General features: G+C 34.7%; 2 protein-coding genes across 2 annotated transcripts; both read right to left on the bottom strand.

The window, feature by feature from the left end:
• Window positions 1–802: 802 nt before the first annotated feature.
• LOC113281852 (truncated transcription factor CAULIFLOWER A-like) lies at window positions 803–5,533 on the bottom strand. Its single transcript, XM_026530735.1, has 8 exons — window positions 5,040–5,533; window positions 3,580–3,658; window positions 2,605–2,669; window positions 2,122–2,221; window positions 1,971–2,012; window positions 1,818–1,859; window positions 1,444–1,589; window positions 803–1,326 (listed from the first exon to the last, which is right to left on the bottom strand). The coding sequence occupies exons 1-8, from the start codon at window positions 5,222–5,224 to the stop codon at window positions 1,245–1,247; spliced, it is 741 nt and encodes a 246-aa protein (XP_026386520.1). The 5' UTR covers window positions 5,225–5,533; the 3' UTR covers window positions 803–1,244.
• Window positions 5,534–7,885: 2,352 nt separating this feature from the next.
• Window positions 7,886–8,920, bottom strand: LOC113279154. Its single transcript, XM_026527859.1, has one exon. It carries the CDS (start codon window positions 8,918–8,920, stop codon window positions 7,886–7,888), a length of 1,035 nt encoding a protein of 344 aa, XP_026383644.1.
• Window positions 8,921–17,700: the final 8,780 nt, after the last annotated feature.

The following is a 17,700-nucleotide window of genomic DNA, read 5'->3' as shown; positions in this document are numbered from 1 at the left end:
CTTATAAGGTCACCCAAGGTGAGACTATTGTTTTGTATGCCCCGAAAGTTTTAGGTATGCCCTAAAACACGGTTCAAATGAGATGGCATCATTTGTCCATTGAAAAAGTTTTATGTTTTACCCAATGTGAACAAAAATCGCTAAACCAGCAGCATAAGGCTACTCGAAGAATTTAAAACAGTGAAGTCTCAAAATTGAACAAATTACTTGCGAAACTCATCCCAACTGAACCAGTCCATCAGTATCACCAGTGGAACAGAATCTTTCTGTTACATTTATCTCCATGCCTTACCTTAGCTTGAAAGCTTGGACTATTCTTGTGCCACACTTGCATAAAGTTTTGCATTTTGGCAGGTTTTTCGAACTCCACATAAGACCTAGATTGAATGCAATCACTGTGCAGCAACAAGAGGGAACTACCACAGAAAAGAACTTGACATTTTTATACCTACCTACTAGCATCAAGTCATAGATTGATGCTCTTATCCTACACCCCAGAAGTGGTGACTGTCTTTAGGTACGAGCATTTTAACCATTAATACTGGTGCAGTAAGGAGCTGTTTATCTTGACGTAAAGAGATGTAAACATTATTTCTTCAGGACAGAAAAGAAAGACGGATTAAAAAGGAGGCAAGCTGTGTAAAAGCAATACAGCCATAAGAACTGAGAAACAAGAAACCCAAGCTGGACACACTACAGAAATGCAAAAGGCAAACTAAAACCCCCCGACCTGACTATGGAGGTACAAATAGTAATAGAACTTCAACCAAGAAACTGTCTTTTTGCTGAAACTCGGTCACAATTGAATACAGTACATCATCTGTTACCCTTAATATTTAGGGTTTTAAGTTATTAAAAAAATTGCATTTCTTGTCTTCCAACATATAAGAGTTGTATGTATACATGAAATATTTATAAGCATTCTTATAAAGTCATACAGAGGTGGTAGGACTTTCGCAGTAAGCACTTATAAAACTGACCGTGTTCGTTAACCCCAAAACAAAGGAAACTTTACATACAAAAAAATAAATAGAGCATTGATCCCTGATTTCTTTCTTCGTCATTACATATACCTTCATATGTATATGATCTTACCTTGGTAGGTACAGGTGCAGGTACAAATCTATATGAAACATCCATCAATATTACTGTTGCCAGTGTTCAGTACACACGCTCTCCTTCTTGAAGTGAATATCTTTCTATTGATTCTAGACCAAGCATCCACCATGGAAGTAAGTATCGTTCTATTGTTTGAGACCAAGCATCCACCGTGGAATAACTGTTTGAATTGCTATGGGTCTTGCATCAGGCTCGTAAGCACCGGTGCTGTTGTAATACGAATCCATAGAGTTGCAAAACATTTAAACTCAACTTGATATATATATATAGATAGAGATAGAGATAGAGAGAGAGATAGAGAGAGAGAGAGAGCATGTGTGTTACCAAATGGTTAGGGAAGGAAGTTCCTGCGACAGAAGGAAGGTTGGTGAGTTCTGAGCTGAGTTTTGAGCTTGGCTACACGAATTTTGAGCCTGGTTTGACTGCTGCTGCTGATCCAAACGCCCCATTTCTTGTTCTTTCTCCTTGATCTATATACAACAATGATAACTTCATGATGAAGAAAGTTCCTAGCGAGAAAATGAAACATAATAAAGTTGATATACATTTACATGAAAGCAGGATGTGAACATCCTAGACTGCATCCAGTACATGCCCACACCCTAACTTATAATAGTAGTCACCCTCTTACTCTTAGTGGACATATGTCGGTATCCAACTAATGCTACCAGTTTTTTCAATTGAAGAAAGTAAATTACCTTCTTCCCTAGAATAGTATTCTGCTCTTGTAAAGCTTTTTCCTGTCACATATTAATAACAATGTATATGCATGAGAAATTTGTTACTTTTGATTAGTCAAACATACAGGAATCATGTTATTCTGAATGTGAGAGACATAGAGAGAATAAAACCTTTCTCTGAAGCTCAGAAATGGATGCATACAAGAGTTGGTTCTGTACAAATAAATATGAAAAAGAATTAGTCTACTTAATGTATCTAGATTCTAGGTAACTCAACACAAAGATAAAATTAAGTTACTAAGTAGCGTTTAGTTGTAAATACCTTTTTTAATCTAATATGCTTCAAGGAAGTATCAAGTTGGTGCTCCAAATTTTGTAGCTCTTTCACATTGAAGGATTCCAAATCTTCTCCCATCATATGCCTGTAAAATTACGAATCCTCACGTTAATATAAATGACCCCTTCACTTATACAGTACCCATACAAGTTTGTATATCTGTTTGGCCCCGCAAAAAGGAAAATCCTTTGTAATTTGAATGTTTTTGAATATTCTGTTGTCATTTTTCTTTGATGAGTTTCAAACTTATATTGTAATGATAATTATAGGATGCCTGTGTTTATTCCCTTCAAAGGCACTACATTTGAGATTTTGAGATATGTATCCAGAAAGATACATGCGCCTCTACTGATCATGGTCATTTTAGATGATATGCAGATGATTTAGCTGTCACATGCTAGTATGTTGTATAAATTGCTGTGTACATCTTAAATACAGACCTAATAAATAATTTTAACCAATACGTACCTTTGGTTTCTTTGCAGAACCTCAACTTTGGCCTTAAGCTTGGCATGTTCCAAGGACCAGTTTCCCTATAATAAGTATCAGCAGTTAGTATGATCTAAGTTGATCAAGGTACAGGCTATATCTCATACTCTGAAAAGTTTTCTCATTGAATAAACAAACATCACCATGCATGTAAGACCTTAACAGTTAACATAGATGAAAAACCCTAAATATGGAGTCGCATTGATGGACCACGGCTAAAAGAATATTGATTAAAAAGGAGCAAAAAAGATGATGCATGGAGGACAGGCTTACATTTAAACATGCATCCAGTAGGATAATTCCATATTAGTCCACCAATAATGCTATCACAGATACAACCCTCTAAGAAGTGGTGGAACTAGGATTAAATTTTGGGTGGGACTAAAGGATTTATATAAACGTCTGAAAAATATAAAATCTTATAAAACTGGAAATTTGACAATTTTTTAACTTCGGCAATTAGATTTTTGCATTTTAGGTAGATTTTTGTTATATTACACTCATGGAAAAGATCAACGATAAACATTGGGTAGTCACATCTCAAGATATGAATTAATATAGGCTAAATCTAAACATTGAGTGGGTTAAATCTAAATATTGGGTGGACTTGGGTAGCCAATATACAGGATTTGTAAGAATTTCTACCGGCTAGCACCATAGCTAGCCCACCCTTAGTTTCGTCCATGCCTCTAATCTTTTAGTTCTCTTTAACTAACTGCTTCACTAAACCATATTCATGACAGAGAAAATTATATATGAAGCCGAGTCTATATGCAAGCATTCAAAGATGTTTAACTAATCTGAACTATTAAAATGGCATATTGATTAGATCTTTTTCTTTGGCTTATTGGTCATCTTAAACTGAGATTCAACTATAACAATGTGTACGTGGACATATCCAGTCATGAGCTTCAAACTAGAGGTTATCAATGTATATATACACTACTGACGTACCCGTGATTCTTGATCAGTTCCAACAAGCTCTTCCTCAACACAACATTGTCTTTCATATCGTTCAAGGATGGCGTCCATGCTGCATTAGTGCGCCAAAAATTTTAAGAGGTTAAAAGAAAAGAAGCAGTCAATATATATATACACATACATGAACCTAGAAGCTAAGATGATGGAGCAAAATAATATTGAGTCTTAATTCACATGAATATAGGCCACAATTTTGTTAAATACCTGCAACTAATCCAGATATAAAGAAGAAAAAACAATTGCTATAAGTTTTGCTCTCTGCTACACATTCTCAATTTTACTATGCATTTCTAATGAAAAACACTATCTTTTGCTTATAAAAGATGGAAGTCATGACGGCAATTAATGTAAGCTAAACATTTGATGGCTTTAATGAAAGTTGCATATGGAATTCATAAGTCACAAATTACAGGATTCGCAAAGATATGCTGTTTACTGGAAGAAGACATATATATTGATTGTATTTCAGACAATTTTTGATGATGTATACTAAAGGTTGCATCCAGAAAGTTCAATCACTGCTATGTGCGTGATGCGTGCATCATCAGTGCATGCACCTACAGTGCCAGATTTATAGAAATGCTGAACTCATATAACATAACTTGCCGACAATAAGTTTTGGCATCAGCTTGCTACTACCCGAAATAACCTATTCCAGCTCCTGTGTTGATTGCCTATTCAGGGTTTCTAAAGACTAACCCATTTATAGATACAAATCTATTAAAGTGATATTCATCACACTGTACTGCATCAAGTTTATTGCATGAGGTACATCTATAAAAGCTTTCATTACTTTATCAAAAACAGCAAGGAAAAAATTAAAGTGTCTACTAATCCAGTAATAGAGGAGATATTTTTAGTAAACAATAATATATTTTCAACCAACTAAATTTTTGTTGGAAAATATCTTGGTTATTCTTGTTTTTCATTAGATATTATTTCTCATGGTACCTTATTTATCAGAATAACCGGATACATATGTACCTTATCAATCGGATTAAACGGATTAAAAAGGAGATCAACAGAAACCAATTACAGGTGGGGTGGGGTGAAAATGCTTTAAGTTAGTATTATCCTAATTGTATAGTAACGAATATCATTATAGTCTCTAAATATAAACCAGTAACAAATAAACGCTCAATTAAAGACTCTTCTTCTTTTGTTTATATGATGATCAACTTAAAACAATGGATGATATCTTTACACCGTTATATGACACCTTTGTACCGGTATGAGAAATTAACTGATCATTTCTGTATGCAAAATTTCACGACATATTTTTAAATTAATGCATTAGATCATCAACAGCATAACATAACAGATTTAACAGTACTACTTCTCTCTGCCTATTGAAGAATTAAATAAGTATGAAATAAATAAGTATGCTGATGAACAGATCTGAAATGAGATAAATAGACAGATAGAGTACGTACCAAGCATCGGTAGAATATTCAAATAGTTTTCCTTTGGTTGAGAAAACAATCAAAGCAACTTCAGCATCACATAAAACTGAGATTTCATTAGCCTTCTTAAGTAAACCAGACCTTCTCTTTGAAAAAGTCACTTGTCTGTTGATCTTGTTCTCTATCCGTTTCAGTTGTACTCTTCCTCTCCCCATTCTTACTTCTTGGATTCTTATTAAGGTAGGAGCAGCAAATGATATGAATCAAATCAAGAAAGAATCCTATATCATTGAACGATACTAAAAGAAGACCGGCCAGAAAAGAAAGAAAACCCTAGTATAATAATTAATATTCCAATATCACAACAGCAGCTATAAGAAGAATGAAAGTGAAGAAGAAGTTTGATACACACAACTATCTAGGGTTCATTTTTGTGATATTTTTGAGAATGTCAGTCAGTTTATAACAACAAACATAATCTAGGTTTTTTCCTTTTTCTCCACCTTCCTTATTTGCTCCTCTTCTCTGTCTTCAATTCATTGGACAATAACATTTTTGTATCCCATACATCCGTTTGCAGAACTATAAAGTTTGTCAATACCTTACACGTCAAATCCACCTTGTGATCATTCCAAGCCGTTGGATTCAATCGTACGGTTGGAGATTACCGAGTTTACTGTACTTAGCCAATGAGAGGCCGAAACGTGGAAAGATATTTAAAATTAGTTGATGGAAAAAAATGTGTGTCCCCAAATCTGGCAATCTCTGTCGTACGAGCAGTATGGATTATAAAATGGATTGGTTTTTAAGAATGGTGGTTCTAGATTCGGAAAACAGTGGTTTTGGACAAAACCAGTGGTTTGTCTGAAAAACGTTGTCGAGTTTTGATTGGCTATCTAATTTTATATTAATTTTTATGCTTATATATTTATAGTAAAAATATGGGGTTACTCATTGGCTATTTTTGTTAAATGTCTTTTGTGGGGCCCGACACCAGTCATCATTTGTCAGCATTAAATTCAAGGAGAAGGTGGGGAGGAGGGGATGCTGTGGTCTTTTCGTATAATATCAAATGTAATTTGGTTTTTTCTGTTGACGGCGTGGCGGGTACGTATATATTTTGTCACTATGATAGATACCATGCTGCTTTATCTTACGTCTGGTACATTTTATTACAGTTTGAATTTTAACTTTCAACCAGCAATAAGCCAGTGACCTGTGACCCAGTCATCTGTCATTCAATTTTGATTTGGTGTGGCCATCTTTACTTGATTTGTCCTTGGATTTTACTTTAGGGTGCATTTTTAGAAAGAAGAGTTGTAATTGCAGCCGGCTTTTAGTTTGCAATTGCATCACATGATATTTGGTGCTGAGTTAATTTAACTATAGGTCTTTTCGTGAAGAAGATTTCCTTGACATGTTTAAAATGAAATATGGAATGGTTGAAAATTTGTTTTGGTTGGTATTTTGAAATCTAGTTAAGCAACAACTAAGGATGCACATGAATCAGATCGGAACCAGTGAACCGCATCATAATCGGAAAAAAAGAACCGGAACTGGAGGAGGAAATACAGGGAACGGGACTGAATATGAGAACCGGTATAGACCAGTACAGGTACTCGGTTCTAGGAGGAGTACCGGCTTGTACCGGCTTGAAAATTCCGGTTAATAGCAGCCGTTGATCATCATTTGAGAAATCAATTTCAAACATCCGTGCTCATGAAAACCCTAAAATTATTGATTTGTTTGTCATTTTTATTTTTAGTTTCACTGCGACGACTCTCACATCATCTTCTTCCCTTCTACTGGATTTCTTCTTCTTCACTGCGGCGACTCTCACATCATCTTCTTGCCTTCTACTGGAGAGTCTCACGCTCACCATCATCTTCTTCATTTCTTCTTTATGCATCTTCTTCTATTCTTCTTTTTTGTTCACTTTTTCTGTACTGCTAGCCATGATTTTGTGAGGAAAGAAAACGAGTAATCCACTACGGAGGAGGTACCAGTACAACTACCACAAATGAAGATTATCCTACGTATGTAAAGATTATCATCTTCTTTTTTTCCCCTCTCTATCATCATGATTAGGTTATGTGTTTATTAGGGTTTTCATGAGCACCTATCTTTCAATTTCAGTTAAGGTTTTAAGTTAATTATATTTATCTTAGTCAGGGTTTTGAGCTAATTATATTAATTTCAATTTCAATTCGTGAATCTCCAATTTCTAATCGAAATTGTTTTCATTAATTTCAGATTCATAGATCTTGAGCTAATGATATTAGGTTTCACATGGTTAATAGGGAGGAATCGGATGGAGGAATAGTTGAAGAGTAATTGAAGATAGAGAAATAGTTGAAGATTAATTGAAGTGGGAGTTTATTTTTGTTTCAAAAACAATCGTGATTAATTGCTATGGTTTGATTGAAGGCAGTGATAGTTTTTGTTCAATATGCAAATTAGTATGATTATAATGATTTATGCAAATCAATTTATGATGAATTTTGATATTTGTTCGTTGTAATCTGGTCTATTCAATTTGTATGGAAACTCTATGATTTGAACTGTAAAGTTAGTTGTATCTATCAATGAAGATATAAGAAAATAGATAGGGTAAAAACCCGGTACCAGAGTGGAACCGGCCAGTCTTACCGGTACAGGTCCAAGTCCAGGTACAAGTATAGGTACCGGTCCTCAAAGTGAGGTACCGGTCAACACCAGATACAGGTACCGGTTCCATCAGAAATCCGGACCGTACCGGCTCATGTGCAGCCTGAGCAGCAACTAACCGGTGATTAGTTTTTTTTTTCTTTTTTTTTTTGTTCGAGATAGTAAATTCTTCCTTTTTTTTATTGGGAATAAGATAGTTCATTGAAAAATTAAGACTCAAAGTGAGTCGACATTACAATAGAAGTAGAGCCGTCTAATCTGGAGCCTTGAGTAGGTCTCTCAATATTAGATTTATCTATTGATAGTTGATGCATAATATAGAGTGGAGGCGTGATCTCCAAATCTAAAGCAGAATTTGTTGTCCTTATAAACTTGGCTAAAGTATCCGCGGCCATATTTCCTAGTCTAGGAACAAAATAAAATCCCCAAAAATTAGTGCAAAGATTTTCTATCATATTTAACTCATCAAGACAAGCTTTAGCACGCCAAGAAATATCTGAGTTATTTCTATGAAAGTAGTTGAAAAGTCTTTCACAGTCCCCCTCGATGCTAAAATTCTTAATATTCTTCTCCTTAGCCCAAACTGTTGCCTGCAACACTCTTATAGCTTCTGCTTCTTGAGGATCTGAACCAGCTGACTGTCCTGCTCTTCCTCCTTCAAAAGGTCCTACACCATTTCTCATAACTAAGGCATAACCAGATGGTAAAGTTTCAGAAATCCATGCCGCATCTACGTTGATTTTTAGGGAATCTTTTTGTGGTGATTTCCAAATAGGGGAAGCTTTCTTCTTTTGAACCTGCTTAGTTTTTTTAGGTTTACAACTTCTTTTAGACCAAAAATAAATATGCCTCTGAATTTCTATGGCCATACTAATTGCAGTTTTAGCTTTGTCTTCAAAAACCCTATTGCATCTCTCTTTCCAAGTAAACCACATCTTAGTAAGAATTAATTCAATAGATATTTCTTTCCTAGGGTTATTGAGCCAGTCTTTGCAAAGATCTAAAATCTTACTGGAGGTATCTAGAGTCAAAGAGATAGGATAAGGTGATGAGTTCCACACTTCCTTAGCATAAGGACAGTGAAATAGAAGATGTTCAGTTGTTTCAATTTCTACCCCACACATGGTACAATGAGGAACAACATCTTTAACTTTTCCAAATAGTTTAGAATTTGCAGGCAAAGCATTTTGTAAGCATTTCCATAAAAATAACTTAATTCTTTGAGAGATATCTAACTTCCACATAGATTTCAAAAAAAAAAAACAGACAAGGATAGACTAACTATATCAGTTTCGGATTCATTCAGTTTATCATACAAGGATTTAACTGTATATTCCCCTGATCTAGTTACTGTCCATCTAAGTTGATATTTTTTAGGAGTTTGGTCCTTATCCTAAAAAAGATAGATGTTACTAATTTTATGTGCAATCTCAACGGGGAAAATTGAGTTAATTAGAGAAAGATCCCATGAACAGGTATCAGAGTTGATTAACTCTGAAACCCAGATTAGGTGGTTATTATTAGAATTACATAGGTTGGCTAAGGTATTGTCTATTACAGGTATCCATTTATCATTCCATATATATTTATGTTTTGTCCATTTCCTACTTCCATATATATATTTATGTTTTGTCAATTTCCTAATTCCCATATACTGTATGTATGAATAAGTTCAAGCCATTGACAAATGCAATTCCAAGTCCAAAAGCAGTTTGTTGTAGGCTTGGTTCTAAGAGGAGTTTTAGATCTAAAATATTTTGAACCTCCTTTTTCGTTCTTTAACTAATCTCCAAGCTACCTTTGTTATCATCGAAAGATTAAACTTATGAGCTCTAAAACCCAAACCTCCTTTTTGAATTGGTTTGCAAAGGTTTAGCCATGCTTTTGGATAGTAACTCTTTCCTCCAGAGTCTTTCCCCCACCAGAAATCTCTTTGGATGACATTAATTTTGTTAGTTATCTGTTTTTGAAGAATAAAGCACCCCATTTGGTAAGATGGAATGTTATACAGAACGACTATGTTCAGAACTGATCTACTAGGTTGAGAAAGAATTAGATATTTCCATCTCTTAGATTTGGATTCCATTATTTCAAGGATTGGAACAAAAATTTTTATCTTTGATCTTTCCATGAAAAGAGGAGCTCCTAAATACGGGTCTCTAAGATTAATATGTTTTATTTTCAGCAATTTGGACATCATTCTATGATGTATTGGCTCCATTTTTTTCCTAAAAAACACTCATGAATTTTCAAATAAGTTGACCAGAGGTCTTACTAAAAATTGCTATTGTTTCTAATAAATTCCTTCTCTCCACTAAGTCATCTTTAAGAAAAAGCAGACAATCATCTACAAAGAAGAGATGAGAAATTGGATCACTTTTACAAGAAATTACTGGTGAAATACTATTGAAGATAGGACCATTTGTAGTATGTTCATTCATGCTTTCAGAGAAGAGAGATTGGAAATAGGTGGTTAAAATTTTACTGATCTCACTTCTATTTCTAGTAGCTTCATTCTGTTCATTTAACATGCTTTCTATGTTATTCCATTTACGTCTTCTTAGAATGATTGTATAAAGTATTTTCTATTTTTTCCCCTAACTTAGTTATGTTACCTCTAGATTGTTGCTTAGCTATTGCTTCTTGAGTATCATAAAGGGATTCTAGTTTCAGTAATTTTTCTCTTAATCTTTTTTGTTGATATTATGTAGTTCTACTTTCCTTTAATCTTTCAATTTCTTTTAGAAGCCTATTTATTTTCTTAGCAGGCAAACCAAAAATATTCTTTTTTCAGTCAAGCAAATTATCTCCTAAGGATTTTAAATTCAGAACTAGACTTTTAGAAGCATCTTCTTCAGTTGAGTTTTTCCAAGACTCTTTAATTACTTGAATACAAGAGTTATCTTTTAAGCAAGTATCATAAAACTTAAAAACCCAGTCTGACTTAGGAACTTTGTTATCTAGATTAAGAAGAATAGGGCGATGATCCGAACCAGCAGCCACTAGGTGTGTCAGGGAAGCATTAGCGAATTGTGAATGCCAATCAACATTCATGACAGCTCTATCAAGTATTTCTTTAATATTTTGATTACCTTCTCTATGGTTATGCCAAGTATAATCATATCCAGAGTATCATTTTCTTTTTATAAGCAATAAATAGAGAATTACATATGTCCAGCCATGTGGTCCTTACATAGAGAAGGTAGGAGCCAGATAGGGGTACAAACCAAGCCATATGGCTAACATTTGTTTTATCCCATTGAGCTAGATCGTGAGAAACTCCATTTGCAAAACGGTTAACAAATACAAAAGATATAAACATAAACTTGAAAATCAAGGTTTTAATATCCTGCCACAGACAATGGGTTCTCTGATCTCCCATGAAGGTCTTCTTGTTAATTTGCTCCAAAATAGCTAATGCGTCACTCTCAACAATAATCTGATCAAGTCTCTTCTCCAAAACCACCATTAAAGCATCTATAATTGCTCGGGTCCCTGCTTCTTACGTGTCTTAGAGGAGTATCCTAAATCATATAAACTAGCTCTTTCAAGTATTTTATAATAGTACTCATTATTAGATTTATTAAAAGGCAGACCTCCTTGCTTTTTCAGATTGATTAAATATCATATTGAAATCTCTTATCACATTCCTAGGCATATTTCTTAGAATAATTTGTACACTTATCTCTTCTAAAAATTCCCAAGCTATGTTTCTGTTTGAGGGATAAGGACTACCTGATACATGTGCATCTTTTCTCTTTTAGGAACTAATGATCCTCAAGACGGATTGAGGATAGAATTGTAATTAAAGAAAGGAATAATGATTTTAGGCAGTAACCTAGATAAGAAAATATACCTAGAAAAGGAATATTTCCTAGACAATGTAATATTCCTAGATAAGAAAATATACCTAGAAAAGGAAAATAGATTCCTAAGAGGTTTGGGAAACCAAACCAAGCCTATAAATAGGGATGTTCAGCTCATAACTAAACACATCTAAGAAAGGAGGTTTGAGAGACAAATCACCTAGAGAAGTTTGTGAGATAATTAATTATTATAAAATCAAGCTTAGCAAACAGTTAAAGTTTATTTACCTAGAGAGATTGTGAGCGTAAGAAAGAGAGAATTGTAATAGTTTTCTTGTTCATAATCCAGAGGAGATAATTTCTTCGAAACTGGTTTCTAGTGTGTTTTGTTTCTAGTTTTCGTTTATTATTATTCTGAATTCTGCCTCTAATAATAGTCACCAAGGTACAAAGATCATTATGTATCAAGTTGGCATCAGGGCATGGTTAGTTTCTTTTGGGGAAGATTCCTGTGGTTTATGGTCTTCACTAGATCTCTCTACAACACAGCTTGGTGAGTTACTCGAAAAGCAAGAATACATTAAAAGAATAAGAAAACCAAAGATGACAAAGACAGGCGATGAGTCTAAGACTGATGAACCAAATACTACCGACAAGAAGGTGGTTATGTTAGAAAAAGAGATGAAGACAATTCAAACTACCCTGGACGAGTTGGTTGCTTGTATTCGTTCTAATACACCAAACCTGAAACCTTCGAAAAAGTCGAAATCTCTATCTTAGGGTTCGGAAGAAGAGGATGAGGAAGAGGAAGAAGAAGAAGAAGAAGAAGAAGAAGAAGAAGAGGAAGAAGAAGAGCTTCTTAAAGGCACAAAAGAAACAAACCTCGTGGTAAGTTTATGAATCATGGTAAGGATCTAAAAATTGATTTTCATGTTGATATTCCAATTTATGATGGAAGTATCGATGTAGAGAAATTAGATGATTGGATAGAGCGTCTAGAGACGTACTTTTCTTTCTTTGAATATGGTTCGAAGGAGAATATAGTTGTTAGAGCACTGCTCGATCGAACTCGCAACCGTTGCTATCTCAAGCTTGTTTTTCAAGTTTAGTTGCCAATACTATAAGTCTTTATTTCTATTCTACTTATAGCTAAGTATCAGATTAGGATAGTAAGCGCAGTTGAGCCTTAGGCTCCACGACGTTCATCGATTGAAGACGAAGAACTACTCAAGGGAACTTGTGGAACTTCAACAACAAAAGGTATGTGGAGACATGAACTCATCTATCACTCAAAAGTCTATCTACTCTATCTCCTATTTGAGACAAAAGTCGTATTGCTATATAGACTTCAATATACACATTTGCTATTTCGAGCCGAGTTTATCTCGCTTATCTATTTCTCGAAATATGTGTTGGTAAGCTTTCGATTTAGCCAAGTTCATCTTTACTCGTGACGAAAGTCATGTTGATTATTTCAATAACTTGAAAATTGCTTTGATGAAAATAGTTCGTGAATAACAACTATTTTAGCATCCTCTAAGAAAGTTTCAATAATTGAAATGAGAGTTTAGAACATGTAACCATATTTGGATATAAACATGTTCTCACATTTGTGTAATAGTCCAAAAACCGGGAACCCAAAGTATGCGTGCTCGTACGCGTCCTGGTGGTTGTTGAAACTCCGGGTGAATATGCGTACCCGTTCGCATACTGGCGGAAAGTTCACGTCCGTGAATTTCTGCTGGAGTTTGAAAGCGAAAAACAAACTCAATCTGGTTACTTTAGTATGCGTACTCATTTGCATACTTAGGTAGGTTACTTTCTAAAATCGGTTTGTTCATGAACTAAAACATTTATATAATAAGGAATGCAATCTTTACAAACCGTGTCTATAATGTTCATGAATCGATTGGAGTGAATCTAAACCGATTTTGCTTCGATTGTGTCTTGTATACTTCTATAATATCTAACGAATTGAACAACTCTCTAACTAGTTCATTTGAGTCATTTGAACTAGTTATGGTGAAGATGAATAAGGTTGATATGAAAGTGCTCATATGGATAACCATTGGTTAACTATTGTTGAACCAACTAAGTGTACACATTTAGGTACGGTTACTCAAACCTAAATGAAGTTACATTTCATTTGTGTATAACAAGCTAAGTTCGATCTAACGGTTGAAATATATTAGCTTAAATCCAATCAGGTTTTCATCTAACGATGAATATTGAATGCTTTGTTGCCAAGGTAACTTAGATTGCAAACCCTGATTTGAATACTATATAAAGGAGAACTCTAGCAACTGGGAAACCTAATCCCCATACCTCCTGTGTGATACTAGTTGTATAAGCTAGAGTTGATTCTCCTTTAACCTTGAGGTTTTTCACGAAACCCTGTAGGTTAATGACTTAAAGACTTCATTAGGATTGTGAAGCCAGACCCAACTATTTTATCTGTAGTTGCATGATCTGATCTTGTTGTTTCTATCGTTATTGACTACAATCGTAAGATTGGCTTGAGATTTATATCTCCGATAGGCAAGATAGAAAAGTAGTCACAAACACCTTCGTCTCATCGTTTGTGATTCCACAATATCTTATTTCGTTAATCGATTAAGATTTGTAAGGTGATTGATAATTGTAGGTTGTTCTTCGGGAATATAAGTCTGGGTAATCAATTGGTTCCTGTTCACCTTGATTTATCAAAAGACGGAACAAAAACTCGTAGGTATGTTTGTGGGAGACATATTTATCTATTCAATAGACTTTTCTGTGTGAGACAGATTTGTTTATTATCAAGTCTGCGATTTTGGGTTGCAGCAACTCTTAGTTGTGGGTGAGATCAGCTAAGGGAATCAAGTGCGCAGTGTTCTGCTGGGATCAGAGGTGTAGGAGTACAACTGTACCTTGAATCGGTGAGAGACTGATTGGGGTTCAACTATAGTCCAGTCCGAAGTTAGATTGGAGTAGGCTAGTGTATGTAGCGGCTTAATACAGTGTGTATTCAATCTGGACTAGGTCCCGGGGTTTTTCTGCATCTGCGGTTTCCTCGTTAACAAAATTCTGGTGTCTGTGTTATTTCTTTTCCGCATTATATTTTGTTATATAATTGAAATATCACAGGTTGTGCATTGAATCGATCAATTGGTAAATCCAACCTTTGGTTGTTGGTTGAAATTGATTGATCCTTGAACATTGGTCTTCGGTACCGTTCAAGTTATCTCCCTTATATTCAATCGGGCTCGCAAATTATTATTTGTTTGATTGCGTGTTGAATTGAGAGATTAAGATATAACTCCTTGATATGTTTTTCTTAAGATTGAGTCTGAATGTCTAGTTGATTCTCTTGAAAGTATATTGGAGTTAGTCCAGACAGATTGCTAAGAGAAATATTGGGTGAGGTTGTTAGATCCCCGTTTTTCAATTGGTATCAGAGCAGGCAAACATGTTTAAAGACATCATAAGTCTGTGTTTGTAGCGATCTGACTATATGGACAAAAATTCTATCTTCATAAATGTACCACCAGTCTTCGATGGCTCAAACTACTTGTGGTGGAAAATCGCTATGCGTGCTTTTCTTCAATCTCGTGATTTTCAAACATGGGTACGTGTTGTTAATGGCTATGATCCTCCGGTTGATACAGAAGGCGATGTATCTATACCTAAGGATATTGGTAGATATAGTCCAAAAGAAATCCTTGCTGCGAAGCAAAATTATGACGGCTTAAATGTTATCATACATGCCATTACCCCGGATCTTCAGCATCATGTGACTACTTGCACAAAGTCTAAAGAAGCCTGGTATATATTAGAAACCGTATTTGAAGGGAATACCTGTTGAAAAGAAGTTAGGCTTTAAAACCTAAATTCTGATTGGGAAAACCTTCGTATGGCAGATGAAGATTCATTTGATGAGTTTAATCACAAAGTGTCTGAAAAAGTTAATGCATCTTTTGCATTGGGTAAGACTATTCCTGAAAAGGACATTGTGATGAAAATTCTCAGATCACTGCTATCTAGATACGATTCTAAGAAACATGCCATCGTTAAAGGAAATAATCTCGCAACTCTTTCCAGAAATACTCTGGTTGGGAAGTTAAAGATATTTGATCATGAGTACATCCAAATCCGGAAAGGATGTTGCTTCCAAAGCACAAAAGAACGCTAAATTACTTGAAAAAAGTAAAAGTGTTTGCATCTCTGAAGATGATCTTTCTGAGGCTGATTCATCAGATGAAGATCTTGACAAGTCAGTCTCCTTTATCACAATACAGTTTAGAGATCTTCTTTTGAAGAGAAGTAAACGGTTCTCCAGAGATAAACCCAGGTCATCAGTTAAACCCCATAATCGTGCTCCTCCTAAAAACAGGGATAATGATGAAACATATGACGAGGATATGCTTTAAGTGTAAAGGTTTTTTCCATTTTGCAAATGAGTGTCCAAATCGTAAAAAATACACTGGGAACAAAGGTCTAGCTGCAACTCTTGATGAAATGTCTGACAACTATGATTCTAATGAAGACTAAAATTCAAGTGTTGCACTTCTTTGTGAAAAATATTGATTTTGATAATTGTAGCAATACATACATCAATCTTGATATTCTTTCAGAAGAAATCTCAACCGATCTGGAAGAAAAAATTGATCTACCTGTTTCTACTGGAAACTCTTTTTCTGATTTTTCAGGTTCTTCTATGTGTCTAGACGCGTACACATCTAGGGAGTCTGAATCATTTACCAGGTTGACATGTCCTTATTTTTCTCTCAAAGGTCATGAGTTATCAAAATATTTCAAGTACAAACATAAGATAAGATATGTCAACAATCTTCCATGAAGAGCGGATCGATTAGCAAACAAGCTAAAACTTGTTCAAAAATCATCAGAGGTATGTAATCGCATCTCTTCTTCAAAGAAGTTAGTTTTCAAAGAAAAAACTAGATTATTAGAAAGAAATTTATGGTTTAAACACTATGACAAACATGGCTCTATGAATTCTGTTCGAAAAGGATATGGTGGACAGATTATTGTTCACCCCAGCACAACTTAAATTGTGTTGGTTAGTGCATCTTGTCTCATGTGCCTGATCAAAAGAGACAAGACTTTGCACACCTCAGGATTTAGGAAAAGAAAAGTCTTCTAGATTGGTTTGATTTATTTATTTTTTTGTGTCTTTGCAGTGAGCATTGTGCTTTTCATATCTAATTGATATTGGAAAAGTCTTCCCTGTTTAATCAATAAAAGAGGGTTAACATAGATAATTTTGCCTCTTTTTAGGGTAAGAGTTGTGCGTACGTGAATCCTTTAAGTGTATAAAGGTTCCGTAACCCTACATTCTTTTCTCCTTCTCTAAGAAACTCTTTTTATCATAAGACTGCTTGTTGAGATTATCTTGTGATTTTCTCTCACAATTCCGATTATATAAATACTCCAAATATTTTGTCGACTGATGGAAAAGATGTTAATATGATTGTTAAGCCATCAATCATGAAGGAAAAAGTTAAATCTCTGTTACCTCCAACTTTGAAAAGAAAAAGAAGGAATGTGAGGAAGCCAAGAGATGTTCCTTAAAATTCTCAGAAGTTTTCTGATGTTCTTGAAGAATTGAAGGAAACTAGGAAGGAGATTCAGCAAATAAAGTCTTTTGTGTTTAAGACTCTTGAAATTCAGAAGGCCCTGGTTCGACATTAGTCAAGAAGGTTTGTTGATATCAACTCCTTTCTTCATGAACCTTATGTCCCAATGGCTATTGACGACAAGGAGTTCGGGGACGATAAAGAATTTTTAAAAGGTCTTAATGTCTAGGAAACTTCTTATGAGAATTTATTCTTATGTTTTAAGAAGGACAACTAGGGTTTGGAATAGCCATTATTGTGAGTACACATAGCTATTTCCAACGATTTTCATCTTGCAATGTTTTTAGATTTATTTATTTAAATTCTAAAGTTTATTTGGAAGATGATTTTGCAGTATTAATATTTATGGTTTTATATATTACAACTTGTTATGGGATATGTGTGTTTGCGTCCGTGAACTTTGATTGTCCCATACGTAGTCAAAAGTTAAGCCTTTCATATGTCGGTATGCAAGTATTGATAAAAGATTGAATGAACTTTTGACGAACAAAAGTTAAGCCTATTATGTCATTATGAATATATTGATGGAAGATAGGATGAACTTTTGTTTACAAAGATTAAAGTCTATTATATGTCATTGTGCAA

The sequence above is a fragment of the Papaver somniferum genome, chromosome 5 (assembly GCF_003573695.1).
Source record: "Papaver somniferum cultivar HN1 chromosome 5, ASM357369v1, whole genome shotgun sequence".
Classification (NCBI taxonomy): domain Eukaryota; kingdom Viridiplantae; phylum Streptophyta; class Magnoliopsida; order Ranunculales; family Papaveraceae; genus Papaver; species Papaver somniferum.
Note: the sequence above shows the minus strand (reverse complement) of the source record. Positions and strands in the feature narration are given on the sequence as shown.